Source organism: Mucor mucedo (assembly GCF_025094135.1).
Source record: "Mucor mucedo strain NRRL 3635 chromosome Unknown EV154scaffold_143, whole genome shotgun sequence".
NCBI classification, from domain to species: domain Eukaryota; kingdom Fungi; phylum Mucoromycota; class Mucoromycetes; order Mucorales; family Mucoraceae; genus Mucor; species Mucor mucedo.
This window is the reverse complement of record NW_026252427.1, coordinates 21,097-42,789: the sequence shown is the minus strand read 5'-3', so window position 1 is coordinate 42,789 and position 21,693 is coordinate 21,097. Positions and strand designations below refer to the sequence as shown.

Sequence of the window (21,693 nt, the reverse complement as noted above, 5' to 3'; positions counted from 1 at the left end):
TATTTACATATAAAAAAGAAAGGAGAGTCTGGAGAGATAGTAAAGGGCCGGTTCCACAACAATCTCGACCTCCCCTTTTCCAGAAATTTGACTGGTCGATAGGCCAAGATTTATCTATTCGATCAACGTGATACGGCTAAATAATATAGGCGAGGCCTTTTCTTTTTCTTTGCACCTACACGCCTTCCGAAGGGTCTTTATTAACTTGATGACTCAATGGGAAACCATTCACGACCATTCATCTCATATTTCTCCCGTCCGACCAGCTCGAATAAAAGACTATTCAACTGATCGAGGAAACGGTATATTTGAAGGTAATACGATTACAAACATTTCTCAGATGTGTTGATCTAATCGCATCTCTTTTTAAAAAAAAAGCCGTGAGCAAGTCCTATATACCAACAGCTTCAAATATGTCACAGCATCATATTTTTGTAAAGGTACTGTTGTTGTATTAGTCAAGATACTTTTCTCCCACAGTTACTTAAAATCGAACAGCCCACAAACAAGCACAAATCAACCTTGATGAGATTGGCCGTCCATTTTTTATTACTATCTATACCTGTCTTTCTGTTTTGGCAATACTATGCACAGAACATGACCGTGAACACACATAGATTGCATCATGTTAAAAGAACAATACAGTCCCAGGTTACACAACCCTTTCTTAATGCACAACAAGCCTCGATTGACATGGCACGTCATTTTATTTATACGCCATCACGCATAATTCATGATCATTACAAGCAAACAATCTCGCCAATCATAACATCAAATGAATTGATTATCAAACATTATTGGCTGTTGTGGAAGCAAGATTATGATGCTTATGTAAACAGTAAAATGGACTATACCTCAACAGAGATTATTCTTGATCAAAGTGTAAAAAAAACTGCAGAATGGATCCGTGAATATATCCAAACGCCAAGGGAAGGGATGCGAAAAAAGGATGCTGACGAAAAAGCACAGCAAATTGTTAAGAGCATAGTGCGGACAACAAATGGTTAGGAAAGAAAGAAGGGCTAGCCTTCTATTTGAATTATGTAAATACACTTATAAATGGTTCCCATAGGAATGATGGGATGGATGGGAAGTTTATGCTTGTGTATGTGTCACATTATCTATTTTTATGAGGCGTAGTCAAATTCAATAGTACTCCCTGCGCACATTTTGATTATTCTCCACCCATCGGCATAGACTAAATCAATAAGGCATGCCTAAGCATGGTCACCGTAATGTAACTGTAGCTTATGAGTCGGATCGCTGGGTTATAAGAATAAAAGTCGGTGCTCAAGTATAATATTGCTAAGTTGTCATTCTTGTCTTTCCTATGCTTCTTTTTGCCTTGGAATATTTCTTTAAGATAAGTGGCTTAGGATGAAGCAACATAGTCTTATTCTGACAGTCTTGGGCTGTGGCGACATTCATTACCAGACATAATACGGTAGTGAAATAATAAATCGACCTTTATTTTCTTACATGAGAGTGAGTTTTTTTAATTCTAAATATTTCAAGTACCTTTTATCATTTTTCTCAGGTAGTAGAAATTAAAGGAACTTTACTTAAAGGGGGGCAATGGTCCAGGTACAAAAAGCATATCTCTCCAACGCCGACTTCATTCAATTTTGGGAATACACTAGTGGGGTAATTGACGGAGCTTGAAAAGAGCTCTGCTGTCACGATAAATTCACTTCTTGTGTACCCTTTACCCCACAAAGTTACTCGAAATTGTGTTTATGACAAAAACAAAAGAAGGCAAAGAATGTATAGTTCAATCGAATAATTCTAAAGAATAAACGTGTTTATTGTGCACAATGTAGGAAGGATTATGTCAACTTAAAAAACTTGCCAGTGAGGTCCACAGTATCGTCAATGAAATTCATAATTTCTTTGAAGACGGAACTTCTATTTTCAGGTTATTCTCCGGACCCTGTTTTTTTACGTACAAAAATAGAGTTTGTCCATAAAACTACTTTAGCCGAAGAACTTGCAAAGTCCAAATATGACTGCAGCAATATGAATGATATTGAATTCAACATAAACATCTTGGTAAAAGCTTTGATGCCTCTTTCGCGATAGGATAGTGGGTTACAACATTAACATTGAACTACGAGCTCAAATTCAGTTTCTATTTGATCTGATTGTGTAAAAGCTATAATTTCAAATGGAGGGTGATTTTTTTCTTCGTTTCGTAAATCTTAACAAATCCTATGTCCTTTGACAATATTGCGATATTGATCGAGCCTAAAGGGGTTCTAGCTTATTTAAGAGAGTACACTTCAATTCTAGCCTTTTCGACAGTCTGCATACTCCTCCTGTTTTTGTTCCATTTTCAATATTATGTAATAGTCGTGTAAAGACTCCATTATTTCTATTATTGCCAACTATCGTACACTTTACCCATGCTACCGAGCTTGCTAGTTACTGATGCACAAAAAAAAAAAAAAAAAAAAAAAAAAAGCGCATTAGAACGTTTGATGAAAACCATGTTGTTTGTATAACAAGTGAAATTTGCCATTTAATTTTAAAACAAATGAGCCGAGTTTTACGTCATAATACCATTATTGATATATTTTTTGAACACAATATTTGTACTTTACATAAGAAAGAATTACATAAAACGTTATATGATGACATTTCATATCGATAATGTATCAGTTACAGCCACTTCCCACACAGTGCTAATTACGTAATTTATAATAAGAGAGGCCTAATAGATTCTCATTGGTCGCGATATTTACTCATTAAAAGTGTTAGGCAGTTACGTTCACGTGTAAAGACGAACGTCAATTTTTTTTCTTTTTAGGGAAACGTAATGCATATAGAACATTAATGTAATGGAGGATACCGTGTAATAATAATAATAAAAACTTTAAATAAGCTATATACATTTTTGGTAAGCGCAAAAAAAAGACAGAATTTACTGGAGTCTTCCAAAAGATAAACTATACAATAAGGAACTTTTCTTATCTTTAATTTGTCATGCATACGATGTTTGATCTTAAATTTACATGTAATTATGTATGTTAGTCAAATAAGCATTGCATTTAATACATTGAATCAATCTGCTTATTTAGCATTTCTTTCTATGCAAACTTTGTTGGTAGTCATTACATTCTTCTCCATTTATTTAATATTGATTGACATCTAGGTAAGTAAAAAAAAAAAGAAAAAAAAAGGTTCACACATTACAAATCCGTTCCGTACCCGAATCCGTTTCTAAATTAGACATACTTTAGACAGGTTAGTGTTTCCAACAGCAACCAACGTCGTACATACCGAGGATAAAAGTTTATTTCAAGGTAGCTGCCGATCCTCAAACTCACGCGACCTTCTTAATATGCTCATCCGCGCTTTTGAGGAAACAGAACCGTTCGATGGAAACCAGATTCTGTTATTGCCCTAAACAAAGAAAAGAATGCTACAGCGTTTTACACGTAAAATCTTTCTAGCTTCTATTCAGTCTCGGTGATTAGACAAATATGATACAAGAAAGTATTGTTTTAGGGGCCCGCGAAGAAACAAGAACGATAAGCGTTAAGCCACATTTGGAACGTAAATATACCTTTCTTCCTCGTAATTCCGTGGAAAGGAGGCAAAGTGGGATAAACATAAGCACGCCAATGTATAAACACTAATAGTGGGTTTTTAAGCATTTTCTTAAAAATAGTAATTTATGCGAGTAGACACCTCTCTTCCCGCCTAAAAAAAACAACAATAAAATGTCAGACAACTAGGTGTCACACATGTTTTAAAAGAATGGCATCTCCCAAAGACCTTTACTTGTGTCACTAGACATAGATAAGGATGGTCCATCTTTTAAGATGTAGTTTATCTTTTCAAATAGTATAGAATACTAGAATTACAATTTCTGTGAACATTCTCGGAACAATTAGAAAAGGCTCTCATTGTTTACTGAAATAAATTTAATCCAGAAAATTCTTTTTAACCGGGAAAAAATATGAGTGGTTTTTATAAAATATCTAGATATTACGCACAGGGCACCCTTTTTGTTGTTAATAGAGTTGATAGTGCTGCTAGTCAGCGTCGAACCCTTTTTAACACTATTAGCAAACAAATGACAGAAACTAAGAAGATGGGGGAAATACTTATATAATGACTTTCGGATTCGCCCCATAATGGAATTTTTTGTTTTTAAGTCGGCATCGAATTTACCTTTCGAATCAAGTTTTTGTTTAGACAAATATTGTTATAGGGTAGGACAATTCATGGCAATATTTGTAATAAACTTATTCTAAAGAACAAAAATAGGTTACACCAGTAAATCTAGCCAAGGACCAGTTTAAACCAAGCTTCAAAAAAAAAAAAGTGTATAATTTTCAGGCCCTAGACTCGTTTAAATGCCTCAAAGCCTGTATGACAGATTTGACAAAAAAGTAGAGAGGGGATACAACAGCGTCGCTCCAGCCAGTGAAAAAGGCAAAAAGTACCCACGAGCACAAACGCGTGTATGCTATTGGGTAAAAAAAGAGTGTAGCAACAAATAGGCCTTTTATCTTTCATGGTTTATACTTTTGGGGGGTAATTTGCAAATACACACAAATATACATGTTGTATATGAAGCACATGGGGTCACCTGGTTTAAGAAAAAGGTTTGTTTGGCCTGTGTTATATGTTTTTGTTTAGTGATTGATTCTCCGAAGCTTTGTGTTCCAAAATGCCAGACTATAAAAAAATAGACTAATTCTTTGTTCATTTTTTTCGCTTCTTTTAAACCTTCTCTAACAAAAAAAAAATATGCCTTCTCTTTTATTATCTAACAATGCTGTTTCCTTGGAGAGAAACAATGAAAAATCTCCTGTCATTACAAGAGATCGATCAAATCTTGAACGCCAACTTGAACTTGGTTCAATTGAAGCTGCGTGTCAATTGGCCTCACTCACTGAATACAAGCACGATGAAATCCACGGGTGCTATAATTGCGATTTGATCGCCAAATACTATATTTTGGGGTTCCAATCTGTAAAGAATAGCAAACAACTTGAATGTGATTCAATTTTGCTTGGACTTGTGCAACAGGTGATCCAGTTTATTCAATGTCATTTGGATATTTCAAGAATAGAGCATGTATCATGGTTACCAGTTTTGATGAATAATCTGCGTGAATTGGGTAAACAAATCAAGGATGAATCTAATGAAGCAGATAGATATGTGCCCTTACCACCCACATCCAGTCAGATGGAAACAGTGGGCACGGATATAAGTATGGATAATTCAGTGAGTGGTGAATATGGTCGTGCTATTCGTATATCCATTTATTATTGTCGCGCTGCACTCTGCGAAGAGGTTGATACGGCAAAGTCTGTTTCTTATTATCGTAAATGTGTGTCTGTTCGCCCAAGTCCGGTTGAATCACAGAACTTTCAACAATCAGCAAAGCTAGCTCTCTTACATTTAATTGCCGATCATGCAACAAACCGTCCAAGATTACCTTCCCGAACTTCTTCTGTCTCCAGTGGCGCTTCATCTTCTTGCTCAATGTCTTGTTCTAACTGTGGTGTTGAAAAGCGAGGTATACCAGTCTGCTCCAAATGTAAATCTCGATACTATTGTGGTGTACGTTGCTTAAAGGCACATAAGCCTATTCATGACGCTGAATGTGGTAACAATCTTTAATCTTTTATTCCCCTTTTATATCAAACACATTTTGTATATTCCCCTATTTTTAAAACGAGACAAATATTATTTTGTTTATTATAAATTACTTTTTCCATGGTGATTGTTGTATTTGCCGAATTTTTCTCGTTTCAATACTTCCTCACTCATGCTTTTAAACTTTTCTAACATTGGGTTCTTTTTGGCACTGGGTGTATATACATCGGCTTGGCGTTTACGCATAGCAGTGAATTTAGTCTTTATCTGAACATTGTCTAATTCGGATTCTTTGATTTTATATCGAACTTGCCAATGATCCTTGGATGGCTTATCCATTTTAAGAGGACCTTCTACTAAGACACCATTCACTAAGGATTGAGTGTTTAATTGATAGAGAGAGATCTGATCAAAGGGGTCCAGTACGGAATCTTCAGCTTCAGTCTGAAAGAACTCATCCATATTATTATTGTCAGTGGTTGCAGCATCTGTGGGGACAGCTTCCACGAAAACATTGGTCGTTGCATTTCCCGAATTTTTATCAGCATGTGTATCAAATGAAATTCTCAAAGTTTGTTGTGGATATTTTTCTGTAGCCTTGTCTAAAATAGATTCAAACATAACGAGAGCATTACGAAACACACTATCTCCTACTTTGGTTGATCCGAAAAGACGAGAGTCCATTTCTTCTCTCGAGATATATTGAAAGCCAAAAATCTTGCGTGTATTGTGATACGCAACCATAATGCCATCCATGTGTCCAATGCGTACCTGGAAACTGTATTTCAAAAACGCTGATCGTATCATATCGTAATATTCACGTTCAAATGACTCGTACAATCCGTGAGCACGCTTCAAACTATAGCCTAAATAATCCTATAAAACGTTAGTTGTAAGAAAGTGAGTGATTATCATAATATTTACTGAATAATTCTGAATATCCAAACGAACTGGTGTAGCCGCTCTTGTCTTTAAATCAAAAGTGCCTCTTGGCAATCTAGAGTCGTAACAATCGAGTTGTGATCTTAACAAGAATTTACCCAGCTATTTGTTTTTTTTATATTTATTTAGTTAAACCATATAGAAAATAAATTTAAAATAATACCTTTCCGTAAGCATAAGATTCAGGCTGGTTCTTTTCTTGTTCAGTAATTTCAGAAGAATTTTCTTTCAAGAATCTTTCGAAATCATTTGGTTCTAGTGTCAATACTTTCTCAAGTGACTTACCCTATAACAAACGAATCAGAATAAGGACATATTAATCTTTTTTTTTTTTTTTTAATATTTACCATGATGGATAAAACTGTTTCATCTACATCATGAGACTTATCTACGTCCACTGCATATACCCCATCTTTCCATCTTAAATAAATAGAAGCTGCTGTACGTGATCCTCGGGTAAATTTCGTCGACTGTTCATAATAAATAATAATAAATAAATAACACTCAATTGATCATCCACTCCTATTCCCCTTTTACCTCTTTATCAAAAGCACGTGACAAGCAAGATGTGTTGACCTCTTTAAAGTTTGACATCACAAAGTAGAAATGAGACAATACTGCAGAAACAGATGAAGTGGATCCAATATACCGTTGATTCATGTCTTTGGCTAAATCTATTAAACTCTGCATCACATCTATTTAGTTACCATACTAATTTCATGATCTATGTGCAAGTTTCTTACATTATCTCTGGAAGAAGTGATATAAGGCGTGAGTGCTTCATAATCAAAATCGACTGGCTGTGTAATATTTTCGAGGTAAGGTGTAAAGTTAAATTCTTTGGTGCGAGGGTCTTTTAAATAATGGACACCAGGGCTTTTGATCCAAAGGTTAGAAAACGTTCTTCTATATATAAAAAAAGGCTTACTTACTTGAACAAGACTTTTTGCAACCCGTGTGCAAGTGTGGCTACAGGCACATTCTGCGGTGGTTTCACACCTATATTTAACAAAGAAAAACAAAGGTGTCAAGATCTGAATTTTATAATTTTAACGTTAGATTACTTACGTTCATATTGTGCCTGGGTAGGAATGCTTGTCCATTTCTGATCCCCTTGGTTGGTCGGTGTAATTGGTACATTGACATTCTGTGCTTCAGTCGTTTCGGTCTGGTTTGCTTTGGTCAAGTCATGGAGTCTCTTTGACAAGGGATCCTTTCTCTTTCCATCTTTCGATCGACGCACAATATAAACTTCGGTAACGCCGTCTTTGTCTTCGATCGACTTTACTGGTTGACATTCTTCTGATAGCGTAGCCTTCGTAACAAAAAGTCTATTTAAACAAGGTCTATAATGTCTTTGCAATACATGTCTATATCTAAGCATAATAATATAAAAAGAAAAGAACAAAAAAAGATATGACAGGCGGAGTCTCTTCTTGCATGGGCGCTCACACAAAGGGAGCAAAAAACAAAACGTGACTTGTTTATTTCCATTTTGGATTATCCCAAGGAACCTGGGTGTGCAAGCCCTTCTTTTTTTTACAACTAAAAAAAAAAATGCTTAGAATCAGCAAGACGAGCCGATTAGCAACACAACTTGTTCAAACCAGAAATGCGTCTAATTTGACAAGCGCGAAACCCGAAAAGTTTCTTCAAACCATTGTTTTGAGTAATGGTGCCACTTATACTGTCAGAACAACTTCACCTACTCGTGCTCAAATTCGTTTAACAAAAGATACTCGTAACCACCCTCTTTGGAACCCCTCCATGTTGAAGGAAGGTGTGAATGACGAAAGTGAACAATTGACCAAGTTCCAAAAGCGTTTCGGTGATTTGGATTTGGGAGATATTTCTTGGATTGAGTCTGACGAGGCACTCTCTGCAACCATGAAGAAGGTGGCTGCTAGTGGTGGAACTGTCAAGAAGGCTGCTGATAAGAAGAAGAAGAGATAAACAAACAAACAACAACTAAGAGACTGAATAGACTTCCTGTATCATAATATATTCAATAAAGTATTACATATAAAAATTTATTTTATTTAGAGTCCCATATGAATGGTTTTGTTAACAATATAATCATCAAGTCCCAAGTGAGATCCCTCCTACAATGAAGAAATATGAGTTAGAAATGTTATTTCTTGCAGTAAAATAATTACAAAATGTATACGTACGATGCCTAATCCACTTTCCTTGATACCGCCAAAGGGAGCATAGCAGTCATTGATGAATGGAGTATTAACACCGACCATTCCAGTTTGGATCTTTTCGGCTACGCGCCAGACTCTACCAATATCACGCGAATAGAAATAACCGGCAAGACCAAAGGGGGTAGCATTAGCTCTCTTGATGACATCTTTTTCATCTTCAAAGCTATATAACGCGGCAATAGGACCAAATGTTTCATCTGTAGTAATCACCATATCATCAGTCATACCAGTGAGTAAAGTGGGCTGGAAGAAATGGTCGCCGACTTGTTTACCACCAATCTTGATTTGTGCACCTTTTTCAACAGCATCCTTGACGTGCTTAGTAATCTTTTCGATGGCGGCATCATTAATCAAGGGTCCGTGTGTAGCTTCTTTATCAAAACCATGACCAATCTTGAGTTCAGAGATCTTCTTTGTTAATTTAGTGGCAAATTCATCATAAACACTCTTATGGATGTAGAAACGATTGGCACAGATACATGTTTGACCGGTTCCCTTGAATTTACAGGGGATAGCACCTTCCACCGCTGCGTCGATATCCGCATCATCAAACACAATAAAGGCTGCATTGCCGCCAAGTTCCATAGATACCTTCTTCATGGTGTCAGATGCTTGAGACATTAACAGTTTACCAGTGCCGGTCTATGGAATGGAGTTTAGAATTAATTTTTTTTAGTGAAAAAACTTGAGACTTACTGAGCCTGTAAATGAAATCTTTCGAACAATAGGGTTAGAAGCTAATTCTAATCCAACATCCTTGACATTTTCGTGTGTAGTAACCACATTGATGACACCAGCAGGGATACCGATTTTCTTTGCAATTTCACACACGGCCAAGGCAGAATAGGGTGTTTCAGAAGCAGGCTTGATGATAACAGTACAACCAGCAGCAAATGCAGCACCTACTTTACGAGCAATCATAGCCATTGGGAAATCTACAAATCATTTAATTAGTTATCAAATCCAAAAGAGTAATGTTTTATTATCAGCTTACTCCATGGACAAACGATACTGACAACACCAACGGGTTGAGTGATTGTGACAGTACGTTGTGTAGGATAGATCTGGGGCAAGGTAGTGCCGTTACTACGGACAGCTTCTTCAGCAAACCATTCAAAGAAGGAAGATCCGTATTCGACTTCTCCTTTTGCTTCTTCGAGGATCTTTCCGTTTTCTCTTGTGATGATGATACCGAGGTCTTCTTGGTTTGCCATAATAGTTTGATGCAATTTGATTAGGTAGTCATGACGTTCTTTAGCGGTGGTTTGGGACCAGGTTTCTAAGGCTTTTTCGGCTGCCTTGATAGCCTTGACAGTGTCTTCCTTTGTACAGTCGGGTGCATTACCAATGATTTCGCCTGTGGCAGGATCTATAGATTCAAAGTGTCAGTTATATTACTTGATCAAACATGCTTTACTACATTCTTACCTTGAACATCGAAAGTTTGTCCGCTAGATGAGTCAACCCATTCGTTGTCGATGAAGGCCTTTTGCTTTAAGAGCTCAGGGTTGGAGAGCTACTTGAAAGAATAAGTACATCGTTATAAAAAATCCTGCGAATTTGCCCAATTTACCTTGGGAACGGAAACGAATTTGATGTCTGACATGTTGTAATATATAAATTATAATTTGGAAAATATAATGAAGATAAGACGTTTGTAACAAAAGTGTGGGCCCTTTTATATTTTGACGTAAATGCACTAAATCATTGAATTACGTTGTCATGACAGCAATTTAAAACGTTAGTCACATTTTTTTTTTTTTTTTTTTTTTTTCAGGCGGTAAAAAAATAATTCATTTTTTTATTTTTTATTTTTGCATGAAAAATGATCAAATAAGGGTGATCGCTTTAAACAATCACAAGATATTGTTGTTGTCATGAGACGAGAACATACACCATTTTGGCAAATTTTATTGTGACTTTAAATTTAACATGCTTTTAATTTTGAATTTTGGTTTCTTTGTTCCTTTTTTTTTTTTTTTTTTAATTTTATTTCTTAAAAAGTAATGTTTTTTGTAAATGCAGCAGCCGTGTCTGCAGAAATGAACATTCAGTCTGTAAATGACTTTTGGCTATTTGTTGTTTACTGCATTGTGGTTATTGTGGTGGTCATCTTTTTCTTGTTTTATTTCAATCGAGTACTTGGACAAGTCTTGACGTTTCTTGTCAATCAATACACATGGAGAACATACAATGCGTACCTTGAAGTTGGTAAAACAATATACTTGGACTGCTCCATTTCCCTCTTGTTAAAGCATTCTTTATCATAGATTCTATTCGAGTTTCTTTGCTCGGAGGCCGAATTCTATTCAAAAACTTGCGATACTTGTCAACGAACCAATCCGTTTCAATTGTCAAAGGACATATTGATTTCAGGTATTGGCTAACAAATGTTCGAAAATCTGAGGATGATAAAACCGGTATGTGATTTATATCTGAAAACCTGTTACTGATTTAATAGCTAACGGAATAGTAAAAAAGGTAAAACAAAAGATTTACCTTGTAGAATAGCATGCAGCATGGAAGGACTAGAATATTTTGTATATAATAATACACCCGCTTACGAAAAAATGAAGGACGTGCTTGGTCTCTCCACCACAACATCGACAACATCGAGTGAGGAAACATCATCAGAAGAGGTTCGCGGAACCCTGGATCCCGAAAGTCAAACCCCGATACATGTTGATAATTCTTTGATGGAAAGATTGATGCCGTTCCAGTTCGAGTGTACAACGGGTGCTGTAATGATTGGAAACACAGAATTAAAGTCAATGCTCGTATGGCAAGTGTCAAAAGCGGATGGCATCTACAGCATTACTAAATCAAGATCAGCTATGGATTTCTATAAATCTGTGTTTGATCTCGTCTTGATCAAACCCCAAATCAGTATGAAGGATAACATGGATTTTACTAAGGTGGATGAGTTTGCCGAAACGGTGATACACCCATTACCCAGAGCAGGGTAATACAATTTTATTTTTCTTTGGCCCGTGTTATTCACATTCGGCCTTTTTTTTTTTAGCTTCTGGGCTGGTTTATTGAGACCCTTTCGATTCTTACACCCATCCAAGCACTCTAGAGAATATGGTAAAATGTATCATATGCGTGGCATTATGAGGGAAGGTCGATCAAACTCTACTTCAGATTCAGAAAGCATTACATATCATGAAGAATATGCCAGAGTGATAAATGTAATCGAATGCAAAGAAATGATATTGACTTATTACCAAGATTATGCTGGTAATTTTTTTTTTATAATCATTGTGTACTTTGTGTGACTCAAATGACTGGGAAGGTCCTGTACCGACACCCGAAGCATCCGATATTTTTCCTGGCATAGGCATTGATGTAGGTAATGGTGGCTTGCCACCAGAATGGGGTATTCGTATCTCAGTGCGTGACGCTGCAACGCATTATGGTCCTTGGACCGATAGACAACGGTCTGCTATTCAAGACTACTTTTTTCCTAATGCACATCGTAACAATATACCAACACAGAGGTTAAAACCTGGACAGTCTAGGATACCAACTGCATTCGAGACGTATATTGAGTTTTTGAATGATGGTAAAATAAGGGTGCCGACACGTGAAAAATCAAAGGTAACACAAACACACATTCTCTTTACTGCTTTTTTTGCATATGTGTAAACAAACCAAAAAAAAAAAACTTTCGATTAGGATTGGAAATATGCTTCGGGATCGTCAGATATAGATATCGCATCGGATGGCTATTATTCCAGACCTTATGGCTGGTTAAATGTTAAGGTTGGTGAAGGATCCTTTGTGAAAATAGTTACTCCATTTGTTGTCGGTCCCAATGGTAGTGAAATGACGTTAGATGTTGTGATAAAGGACTTGGATATTACGACAAGTGTAAATTATGCTTCCTTTATCCAATCCAATCGAATTGAGATTGGAATTAAAATGCCTTCCCCCTTGCAATGGAATGGTTATCGTAAATGGCTCGTCAACATTGTACCAAAGAGGCCTACGATCTTCTTATTACGTGACCACATCTTCTTAATTCAGGATCTTGTCAAAGACTGGGGCTCAACACCACCTGCAGACTTACTACATTTCACTCCGATTGATTACAAGCTAGAATGTGTACTAGAAAACCCTACCATCTATCTTTGCGTAAATGAGCATAATGTCATCAACAACCCTAATTCAATCGAAGACAATGGTAACGTAATTCAGGTTTCATAAATGATTCTAGTGAACTCATTCTATTTTAGCGTTTTTGAAAATTCAAACTCATCGGTTATCTGTCGACGTAATTCTGCCATTTACAGAATTTCAATCTGACACAACCGCCATTAAATTTTTCGTCAGCGCTGACCATTGTACAGCCGGACTATCACTTCAGACATCGCATACACTGAATGCTTTTATGCGTGAAGATGATGCACATGCAGCAGTAGCAGTCACCTTAACAGTCGATGGTTCGTACGAGTTTTATAGCTCGGTGGATATATTACGTCATATTGAATCATGCAATCTTCATATCAAGATCAATGGAGCTACGGTTAAACTATTTGGAACATTGATTCGTTATTTGTTTTTACTCAAGGATAATTTCTTTGGTGCATGGAATAATTTTTCAACCATCGATGAGTATCGAAGACATCGAAGTAATCATCAGGAATGGATAGAGCAAAAGAAGAAACAAGCCGACTCAAAGGTAAGGAAAGTAAATAAGGGACTTGGGTCAATGTAGTTAACAATGCTTGTATAATTAGCCTGTGGTGGATCCATTTGAGGCATATGTATTAGTCGAACTTCAAGATGGCGTTTTATTATTGCCCGAAAACCTATACGAGTGTTCCAGATACTCTCAATTCGAATTCCAAGAACTTCAAGTCGAGCTAAGAAATCTGGATGTCTATATGGATATGTACATCAATTTTAGTCCAATTACCCTCAGCAGGGACAGTAACCCTAACCCTCAATCCAAACAAGGATTTTTCCGTATTAAAAATGCCCGTGATCCCAAAAATTATGTTTACATCGATGGTCTCAATGTCACCAGTCATCGTTTATTTGGCCCTCTTCCTGAATGCGCTACCTATGTCTGTCAATGGGAATTTGATATTGGTCGAATCTCGGGCGAAATCAAACCCTCCTTTTTGTTGGGCCTCGCATGTTTTGGCCAATCTTTCGCGTACAATTTGATTGATGAGGACAATGCAGTCCCGCAAGAAATGGAGTCCAATGACCTACCAGATGTGACCTTTATGAAGCTATACATACAGGAGGTAGATGTTTGTCTGATGAGCTTAAATAGTGCCACCAATATTTGTTTGAAGGAAGGCGTATTACTTGAATTTGATAATTTAATCAATGCCAAATACAGTCAGAGAATCAGCATTAAAATTCCTGCTATTTTAACAAGGTGTCTTGCAAATCCAGATCAAGCACGCGGCGATAGGCATATTGAGGTAATTACACGTATGCACATCCATACTTTATATTTTGTGTTGATTTTTTTTTTCAAATACAGGAAAACGAGTATTCATGGGTGGAGGTAGCAAGAGTAGATCTAGGATTAAACATCACGGTATTTAGACACACAGCTACTTGGAAAAAATCACGCCACGAGCAACAAAGTTTTATCCGATCTCAAGATTATCTAACTCGACGTTGCATTCGACTTTACGAGGATGAAGACACTGTATCGCAACATTCTCAATCATCTTTGCGGTCAACCAATGGACATCACGTAGGCGTGTTGTATGCACCGCCGTTTAGGCCATTTATGTTTGGCCGTGTTGAGGATAAGTCAGTACTTCATAATAGTTATTCCCCAGATACGCCTTCAGGTAGATACAGAGGGTATAGTAACCCAGTAAGTTTGACTAGTCTCCATTCATCCGAAGGTATCTTTAGTGAATCTGAAGAGGAGAACACAGAGTACATTCCAGAAGAAGAAAAGCAATCCCTCCGAAGCTCCATTTCCAGAGACAATGATTCTTTTTACACAGCAAAGGGTTCAGATGATGAGGATAGAAACTTTATCCCTGATGACTATTCCATAGAGTCCAATTCGTGCAGCGGGTACACCAGCGATGCTTCTTCTTCCAACGAGCAGCGTCTTGAGGATCAACGAGAGCTACATGAGAGACATGATGCAGAGGAAAACAATTTAACGTCGGCCATCCCTCCTTCCATCCCGTATAGCGATTATCTGCGTCGATACAAAGTGAGTCGCGCAAACTCTGAATTTAACCATCACGGCAGTTTCTTTCATTCATATATTCCCCCGTCAGGACCAAATTTTATCCCTGAGAAGGTAAGGCACATGTCATGTGTTTAAGTATCTTTTTTCGTTGCTGACGTATTACAATAGGATTATGAAGAGAAATGTAGACCAGTTTATGCACCTGACAAAGATACAACTACAGATTACTTTTCAGGAGAGGATAATGAGGAGTATGAGAATGAAGACATGGAAAGAAAAGAGACCAGTAATGGGAAAGGAAATGAAGTGGTTGCGACGACAGTGATTGAGGCCACACGACCTGTTATTATCTTGGTAACGCCCATTCTTGTTAAAATCGTTCAAGAATTAGCCGAAGAAATTATCAAAGATGTAAGTTCTACTAAGAACGTTTATTTTTTTTTTACAAAACAAAAACAATCTGACCTTATTTTTTAGGATTGGGATCTCGAAACCATGTTAGATGCTCTTCAAGTGGAATATATCGGCCAACTTACTCGCTACTTAACTGACCAATATATATGTACTCGATTTGCTGTCATTTTACCACAAGCCTATCTTCATTTTATCCAAAATGTCACTATTCCTGATGATTTAACCTCTTACAATAACGGTGAAAACTATGTTAAAACGCAATATAATATCCAAGACAACATTTTGTGTTCTGCCGATATATTTCTGAATAACTTTAGAATGATCGGTAGCGTCAAATTTGAAGACTACGCATTCGACGAAAAGAAGAAAAAAGTAGTCGAGTCTAATATGGTCCTTCAAGAATCACGCGTCCATATTGATGTGGGTGACGTTGGATCAACTGTGCAATATATCTCAAAGCAGCATGAGCGACAATCGATGGCGTTTGGCATCCCACACAAATCCCTCAGAAATAAGAATATATATTCCAACGGAGAGGAGGATGATAGTACATTAGTGGATGAGCTCGTAATGTTGGATCTTGCCGTTAAGGGATTCAGTTTTAAATGGTTAGGAGCAAGAACACCCAATTATGCAGAGATGAACACAAAAAGCATTGATATTGTCATCATAACTGAGTCAGTCGAGATTCTTGTGGGTGCTATTTATACTTGGCTTGTCTTTGTTGATGATTTGAAGGGTATCCTCGAAGGCTTCCAAGATCAGCGTGCCAAACAAGTCCAGGTTTTCATTAATGAAATAGCTGATTTCTCAATCACTACTGGTGTGCTAGGTGATCCTATTTTCTTGACCACCCCAACGACCATGCTACGATTGGGTTCTCGTAACTTTAGAAATGATGTCGGCTGGAAACTACTGGCTCGTATGCGTCATTGCTTACGTTCCATGCCACTATCCAAACGCGAACAACTCCAGTACAGACTTACTTCAGGAGGATCTCTACAAAATATCAACTCGGACCAAATGTTTGAAAATGTGGTGAGGACCTTTTCTCGTTGGCGTAGTTGGGAGATTGGCAATTGTGATATCTCTCACAGTCGTCTTTTCACTTTACCATTCAAGCAAAAATCAACCGAAACTGGTGTTGTAGATAAAAACATGACTGATGAAGTAGTTAAATTTCTGATATCATCAGCTAACTTTGCAAAGCTTCGATTTGGCGAATTCAAATTCACAATTTATGAAGAGGAGACAGCAGACATTTATAAAGAGGAAAACAGTCTTTTGATTGGACCCTTTGAATTCTTACTTGAATGTCTGTTTAACGCTTCTTCCATCCCAGCTGTACCCGAAGGTGGTGGCAGCAGCAGTGTTGATGGAGCACGTCGATCTGTAGCCATGTTGGACGGTTACTTGGATATAGTCACAAAGATCAGCATAGGTGATGTCAAACTTTCTGCTAATCCCATCATTTTGGCTTTCGCAAGACATATGCTGCTCGTACAACGAGTCTTTTCAGCTAAATTACGTAGTCTCTCTCACGGAAACAACAACTTATCCACAGAAAATAATGATTCCTGCACAACCATTCATGCTAGAGACATTGGTTCATCGAAACAGGAAAACCTAGACTTTAATTTTGACACGCTTTTAAGTAAAGTCGATGTGGTCGCTCAAGCTTTAGTAAGTTTAGACAGTGTTCAGATGATAGCGCATGCCCAGGAGCTTCGTATGGACTCCATTTTATCCGGTATACAAGGATCTGCATTGTTCTCGAACCCTAAGTTAGCGCCACTTCAGCTACCAGCTCACGATCGTGGGGATTCAGACACGGGGTCTGGTAAACGTAGTTCAAATCGTGCATCACGAAAAAATGCTCAAGCCGAGCCTCGTCTTATCCTGGAAGCAGCAGGGGGTATCAATACCATTGATATTAAATTTAAGGAAGGTGTACAAAGAAACAACAGCACCAGTTACAGTACGTTGCTAGCCATCTTATTGGAAAAAGCCAATGTGAATGCGAATATTTCCCAAATTACGAAGGTTTCTAAAAAGCACGGGAAGTCCGACATAAGTACTAGTAAAAGTGTATTGAATGTATTTTCCAATATCCACAAGTTTCATATCCAAGCTCCTCAAAGTTTATTGCGATTGTATGGATTCATCGAATCATGGCAAGCAGAACAAGGCAGACGATATCATTTTATGTTTCAGAACCTTGTAAAAGAATGGGAAGAGCAACGAGGAGACGTCTTATCTGTTGCACCCTCTATTATCTCTAGAAATTCAACACCTGCTATTCCGACATCCAAGAAATTGGATATCAAACTTCAGTTTTTGCTCAACGAGTTTTTAGTTCGATCAGATTTACTCCCTTCGCTCAGTGTCGAATATCGTATACTTGATTTTTTTGTTATGGTCAATGAAACTCACCAAAAATCTTTCCCTGTGCACATGTATACCTTTCAATTATCCGAACAAGTGATTCATCTGATCACAAGAGATGCCAAAAAGAATAAAACAAATCGAGTAGCTGAGAAAAGTTCGTTTAGCATACCTGGTATCCGTAGTACAGGCTCTCTTCGTACTGAGATTGTCAAGGGTGTCAGCCAACTAAAATTAAAATCCATGATCTCTGTCGATTTGATTTCTATGTCTCTGGATGTCAGCTTGATCGATTCTCTTTTAACTGCACAGTCTTTGTTGGGCAATGAAGTAAGTGAACTAGTCGAAGTTCTGTCCTATACAAAACCGAGAAAAACCTCAACTGTAGCCCCCACCACGGAAACAGTCGAGCTTCCTTCAGTGGGCAAGAGTGTTTTCAAGTACACAATTGATATATCTTTAGATGGTCTACGTGTATCTGCAGCCAGTCCCTCTGCAATAGGTATGTTTCGCTCCAACGTGCTAGAAGCATCTATTTCCAATGACGGGGAAGATGCATCGGACCAACTTACGTGGAAACTTCAGGCACGTAACTTTTCGCTTTCATTGGATCACAATACAATGGCACATGATAATGATACCTTGCTCGAGGATGAGATATACAGACCGAATTGTTTGGCTTATATCTTGGTAGATTTCAGCGTTCAAAACTATTCACAGGCATGTACGGATACAGATTGTACCAAGGGTACACACACCCATAGTCATGATAAGGACTTTGACACACTGTTTATTGATTTTGCTAAAATTCAAACGGTCATGCAGCCTATTGCCCTGGGCAAACTTGCAGAAATGTACATTTACTACGATGCAGAACTACGCAAAAAGAAACTTATCAAAAAGGATGAGATCGATCAGCTTTCAGCCAATACAAAACGTATTGTACAATCCATCTCAATCAAGAACGAATGGCCTAAAGTGCTCCAAGAAGAAACACAATCGCTCCTGGAAGGGAAAATTATTTGTTTGCGTGTGCGTCGGTTGGGTGTTGCAATTCCTTTAGGTGATTTATCTGAGATGCCACAAGCGTCGGAAGCGTCCAGAGGGGTTAGTGCACTACTACTCTCAGTAACATCGATTGAGTTCATGTCAAAGAATATAGAGAAAGGTGCATTGCAACTGGAGAATATTGCATTACAGTTTGTGAAAAGATTTGATCAAGACAAAGCTGAACATTTTGTGGCAGACAATCATCCTCGTATGAATCAAGTCAGTCTTCCTTGTATCTCTTGCAATGTCTCTGCTGCCAACGTAAAACCCCTACAGTCTGTCAAAATCGATGCCCAGGTCCGTGGGTTTGAAGTGGATGTTGACGGCACGATTGCAGATTATATCAATACCCTAAGCATCATTTATGTAAAGAGTATGGATCGTGTGGAGAAATTTACGGCCAAAACAAATTTCAAGGCCGCATCAGCTAAACCAAATACACCTGTTTTGGAGTCTCCCAGTACATCTGAAGTTGTGCATCTGGATATGGACTGTAAATTTATTTGTGATAGCGGTACTATTCGAATGTATCCTAAGCGACATTCGGGAGACGCTCAGAGATATAAGAAGAGAGCAAAGTCGTTACGTATACGTACAGGGTTTGATCCGAAAACCACGGATGGAAATATGGCTACTGTCGATCTTCCAGGTCTTAGCGCATGGCTTACGTATCAAACACCCTTAGGTGCGCATGCTTCTGTGGCGGATGCACCCAAGCGATTCCATGCTGATATTTTAATTAGAGAGAGCAAAAATACATTACACCCTGCACTTGTCCAATTTTTGCGTGAAGTTATTACGGGTCTTAAAGTAGGTATCCAGCAAACAAGTGAACGCAAAGCTGTACGAGAGACAGGGGCCGAAATCGAATCCAACTTGAACGCCTCCCTCTTTTTACGTCTGTCTAAAACTCAACTCGACTTGAGCTGCCAACCAAGTTCTAAGGTCCTATGCTCTCTTGGTTGGGAAGAAAGTGAATTTTTAATGAATGCGTTCTCCAATGACACAACATCTCGTACTATGAGCTGTGTAGGTTCCGTGCGTGAGATTACGGCGGTGGTAAAGCATCATTTCTCTCCTGAAGCATGTCTTCATGTCCGTTTAGATCGCATCTTATTTAATGCAATGCTGACCTCTCAACGTGAAGGTGGTGACTCCAACGACGATATTTCTATCATTATTGAACTGCCAAATATCATGGGGGATATTAATATGCGACATTTACAAGATTTATTGATTCTCAACTCATGCTGGTTTGACCAGCCTATTGTCTCGGACGTTGATACCAAGTCAGCCGGACATGCGTTGAAATCATCTCCTTCATTAAGTGTGATCACAGACTCACCTGATCCAACGAATAGTGTGAACCAAGCTATGACATCGTCTCCAGCACCCTTCTCTAAACATGTTGCCATTCGTATGCAAAAAATACAATTCTCTGTGGATATGGGACAAAGTATCGGTAAGATTAGTTTGGTGCCCGAAAACGCTGCGTTCCAGCTTCATCATGTACCCAACGAGTCCAAAGGCATGAGCTTAACCTTAGATACCATCAAGGTAGGTTCCGAAGGCAGACTATCGGGTACTGCCGTCTTCGAACGTACAGTGGTTCAAGTACGTGTGGATCAATCCGTGGATAACCAACAAGAAAAATCATCTATATGTGTACGATCTGATGGATTTAAAGCCATATTTGAATACGAATATCAACATATTCTAGATGCCATTCAGCAGTCGTTGGAATTCAATGTGAATCTACAAAAGAGTATGGGAAATCAATATGATTTACAAGTATCGATTAATTTAGAGGCATTGATTGCCCGACTTTCCATCAAGACAGTGCCTGTAATTATTACCATGGTTCAAAAGTTTGAAGAGTTGCTTCAAAAGAAGAAGGCAGAAGCAGGGATTCGGTCCGAGAGTGAACCTGAGATCGTCGTACCTTTTAAGAACAAAGACGAACATAAAAATCTCTATGAGAAATCATCTGTGCGTAGTCATGTTTCCTTATGTATTAAAGCGGTAGAATTGGTGATTTATCCTAGTCAGTTCCAAGATTCAGATAATGTCGACATCCGTGCTCATCACTTTAGGATTGCCTTAGAGGAGTTACCACGCAATGAATTAGGTGTGCATCGCAAGCTTGTGATTACACTAACAAGTGCCGCTCTAGCCAAAAACGTGCCAGGTAAAGAGCTCATGTTACTCTATAGTGCACCGTTGCCTCCCATCGCCTCCAAACCGAAAAACCTTGGTGGAACGTCAATATTTGGTATCCCTGGTACAGAAATCTCGATGGAATCTACACAATTAGAAAGGCGCATCGCGCATGAATTTAAGGCGGTATTTGCGGGTCGTGTCAGTGTCTCACTCAATTTGGGTCTTATCAAGTATTTACAAGAAATGATCAACATGTTTAATATTCAGCTGTCGCGTGCGTTAGAGAACAGTGCTATGGATTCCAATGAGCCAAATACACCAATAAGTGTTTCTAGCGCTTTTGACGATGCAGAAGACGGGGGCATTTCTTTTAGTCGCAAGTCGTCCATGGTCCCTGATACACCCACCACGAAAAGAGCTGAGTCAAGCTTAACTGTAACTACAGTGGATACATCGGTGCCTAAAGAACCCGTTCCTATTGTTGAAAAATATGTGTATACATCCATTAATTCTGTAAACTTTGACCCTCAGTTGCAGGTTATGGGAGATGCTACACCCCCTGTGGAATGGCTCGGTCTCAAAAGAGAAAGAATTCCAGGACTTGTTCACGAAAATATTACCTTGCATCTAGATCAGTTGGTTAAAGTGATATGGAACGTTTTAGAGTCTCAAGCTGACCAAAACGATGTACAATAATAATGATAATAATAATAAAAAAAAATTGCTACTAAAAAAAAAAAT

The 21,693-nt window shown here is 38.1% G+C and overlaps 6 protein-coding genes across 6 annotated transcripts; 4 read left to right on the top strand and 2 right to left on the bottom strand.

The window, feature by feature from the left end:
- Positions 1-71: 71 nt before the first annotated feature.
- On the top strand, positions 72-1,466 carry EV154DRAFT_525586 (uncharacterized protein). The gene is made up of 3 exons (XM_051603297.1): positions 72-314; positions 379-440; positions 499-1,466. Exons 1-3 carry the CDS (start codon positions 209-211, stop codon positions 1,006-1,008), a joined length of 678 nt encoding a protein of 225 aa, XP_051452541.1. The 5' UTR covers positions 72-208; the 3' UTR covers positions 1,009-1,466.
- Positions 1,467-4,735: 3,269 nt separating this feature from the next.
- On the top strand, positions 4,736-5,755 carry EV154DRAFT_525584 (uncharacterized protein). Its single transcript, XM_051603296.1, has one exon. It carries the CDS (start codon positions 4,759-4,761, stop codon positions 5,635-5,637), a length of 879 nt encoding a protein of 292 aa, XP_051452540.1. The 5' UTR covers positions 4,736-4,758; the 3' UTR covers positions 5,638-5,755.
- Positions 5,716-7,853, bottom strand: EV154DRAFT_555613 (mitochondrial protein Pet127-domain-containing protein; the record flags this gene model as incomplete). Its single annotated transcript, XM_051605288.1, has 9 exons — positions 5,716-6,489; positions 6,538-6,657; positions 6,719-6,841; positions 6,903-7,025; positions 7,093-7,239; positions 7,299-7,431; positions 7,488-7,554; positions 7,624-7,821; positions 7,844-7,853. 9 exons carry the CDS (start codon positions 7,851-7,853, stop codon positions 5,716-5,718), a joined length of 1,695 nt encoding a protein of 564 aa, XP_051452539.1.
- A 165-nt stretch (positions 7,854-8,018) lies between these two features.
- EV154DRAFT_525582 (uncharacterized protein) lies at positions 8,019-8,588 on the top strand. Its single transcript, XM_051603295.1, has one exon. The coding sequence runs from the start codon at positions 8,113-8,115 to the stop codon at positions 8,506-8,508; it is 396 nt and encodes a 131-aa protein (XP_051452538.1). The 5' UTR covers positions 8,019-8,112; the 3' UTR covers positions 8,509-8,588.
- Positions 8,589-8,594: 6 nt separating this feature from the next.
- Positions 8,595-10,368, bottom strand: EV154DRAFT_576961 (Aldehyde/histidinol dehydrogenase; the record flags this gene model as incomplete). Its single annotated transcript, XM_051606512.1, has 6 exons — positions 8,595-8,657; positions 8,727-9,404; positions 9,459-9,697; positions 9,757-10,131; positions 10,191-10,278; positions 10,336-10,368. The coding sequence occupies 6 exons, from the start codon at positions 10,366-10,368 to the stop codon at positions 8,595-8,597; spliced, it is 1,476 nt and encodes a 491-aa protein (XP_051452537.1).
- Positions 10,369-10,748: 380 nt separating this feature from the next.
- EV154DRAFT_606576 (uncharacterized protein) lies at positions 10,749-21,690 on the top strand. Its single transcript, XM_051607552.1, has 11 exons — positions 10,749-10,973; positions 11,033-11,182; positions 11,244-11,724; positions 11,785-12,002; positions 12,058-12,362; positions 12,441-12,948; positions 13,001-13,446; positions 13,505-14,203; positions 14,266-15,054; positions 15,112-15,354; positions 15,421-21,690. The coding sequence occupies exons 1-11, from the start codon at positions 10,769-10,771 to the stop codon at positions 21,646-21,648; spliced, it is 10,272 nt and encodes a 3,423-aa protein (XP_051452536.1). The 5' UTR covers positions 10,749-10,768; the 3' UTR covers positions 21,649-21,690.
- Positions 21,691-21,693: the final 3 nt, after the last annotated feature.

Coding starts and splice junctions, on each gene's coding strand:
- EV154DRAFT_606576 (XM_051607552.1), top strand. CDS start 10,769: ATGTTTTTTGTAAATGCAGCAGCCGTGTCTGCAGAAATGAACATTCAG. Junction 11,183..11,243: donor ATCTGAGGATGATAAAACCG/GTATGTGATTTA, acceptor ATAGTAAAAAAG/GTAAAACAAAAGATTTACCT. Junction 12,949..13,000: donor TAATTCAATCGAAGACAATG/GTAACGTAATTC, acceptor ATTCTATTTTAG/CGTTTTTGAAAATTCAAACT.
- EV154DRAFT_525582 (XM_051603295.1), top strand. CDS start 8,113: ATGCTTAGAATCAGCAAGACGAGCCGATTAGCAACACAACTTGTTCAA.
- EV154DRAFT_525584 (XM_051603296.1), top strand. CDS start 4,759: ATGCCTTCTCTTTTATTATCTAACAATGCTGTTTCCTTGGAGAGAAAC.
- EV154DRAFT_525586 (XM_051603297.1), top strand. CDS start 209: ATGACTCAATGGGAAACCATTCACGACCATTCATCTCATATTTCTCCC. Junction 315..378: donor AGGAAACGGTATATTTGAAG/GTAATACGATTA, acceptor TTAAAAAAAAAG/CCGTGAGCAAGTCCTATATA. Junction 441..498: donor AGCATCATATTTTTGTAAAG/GTACTGTTGTTG, acceptor AAAATCGAACAG/CCCACAAACAAGCACAAATC.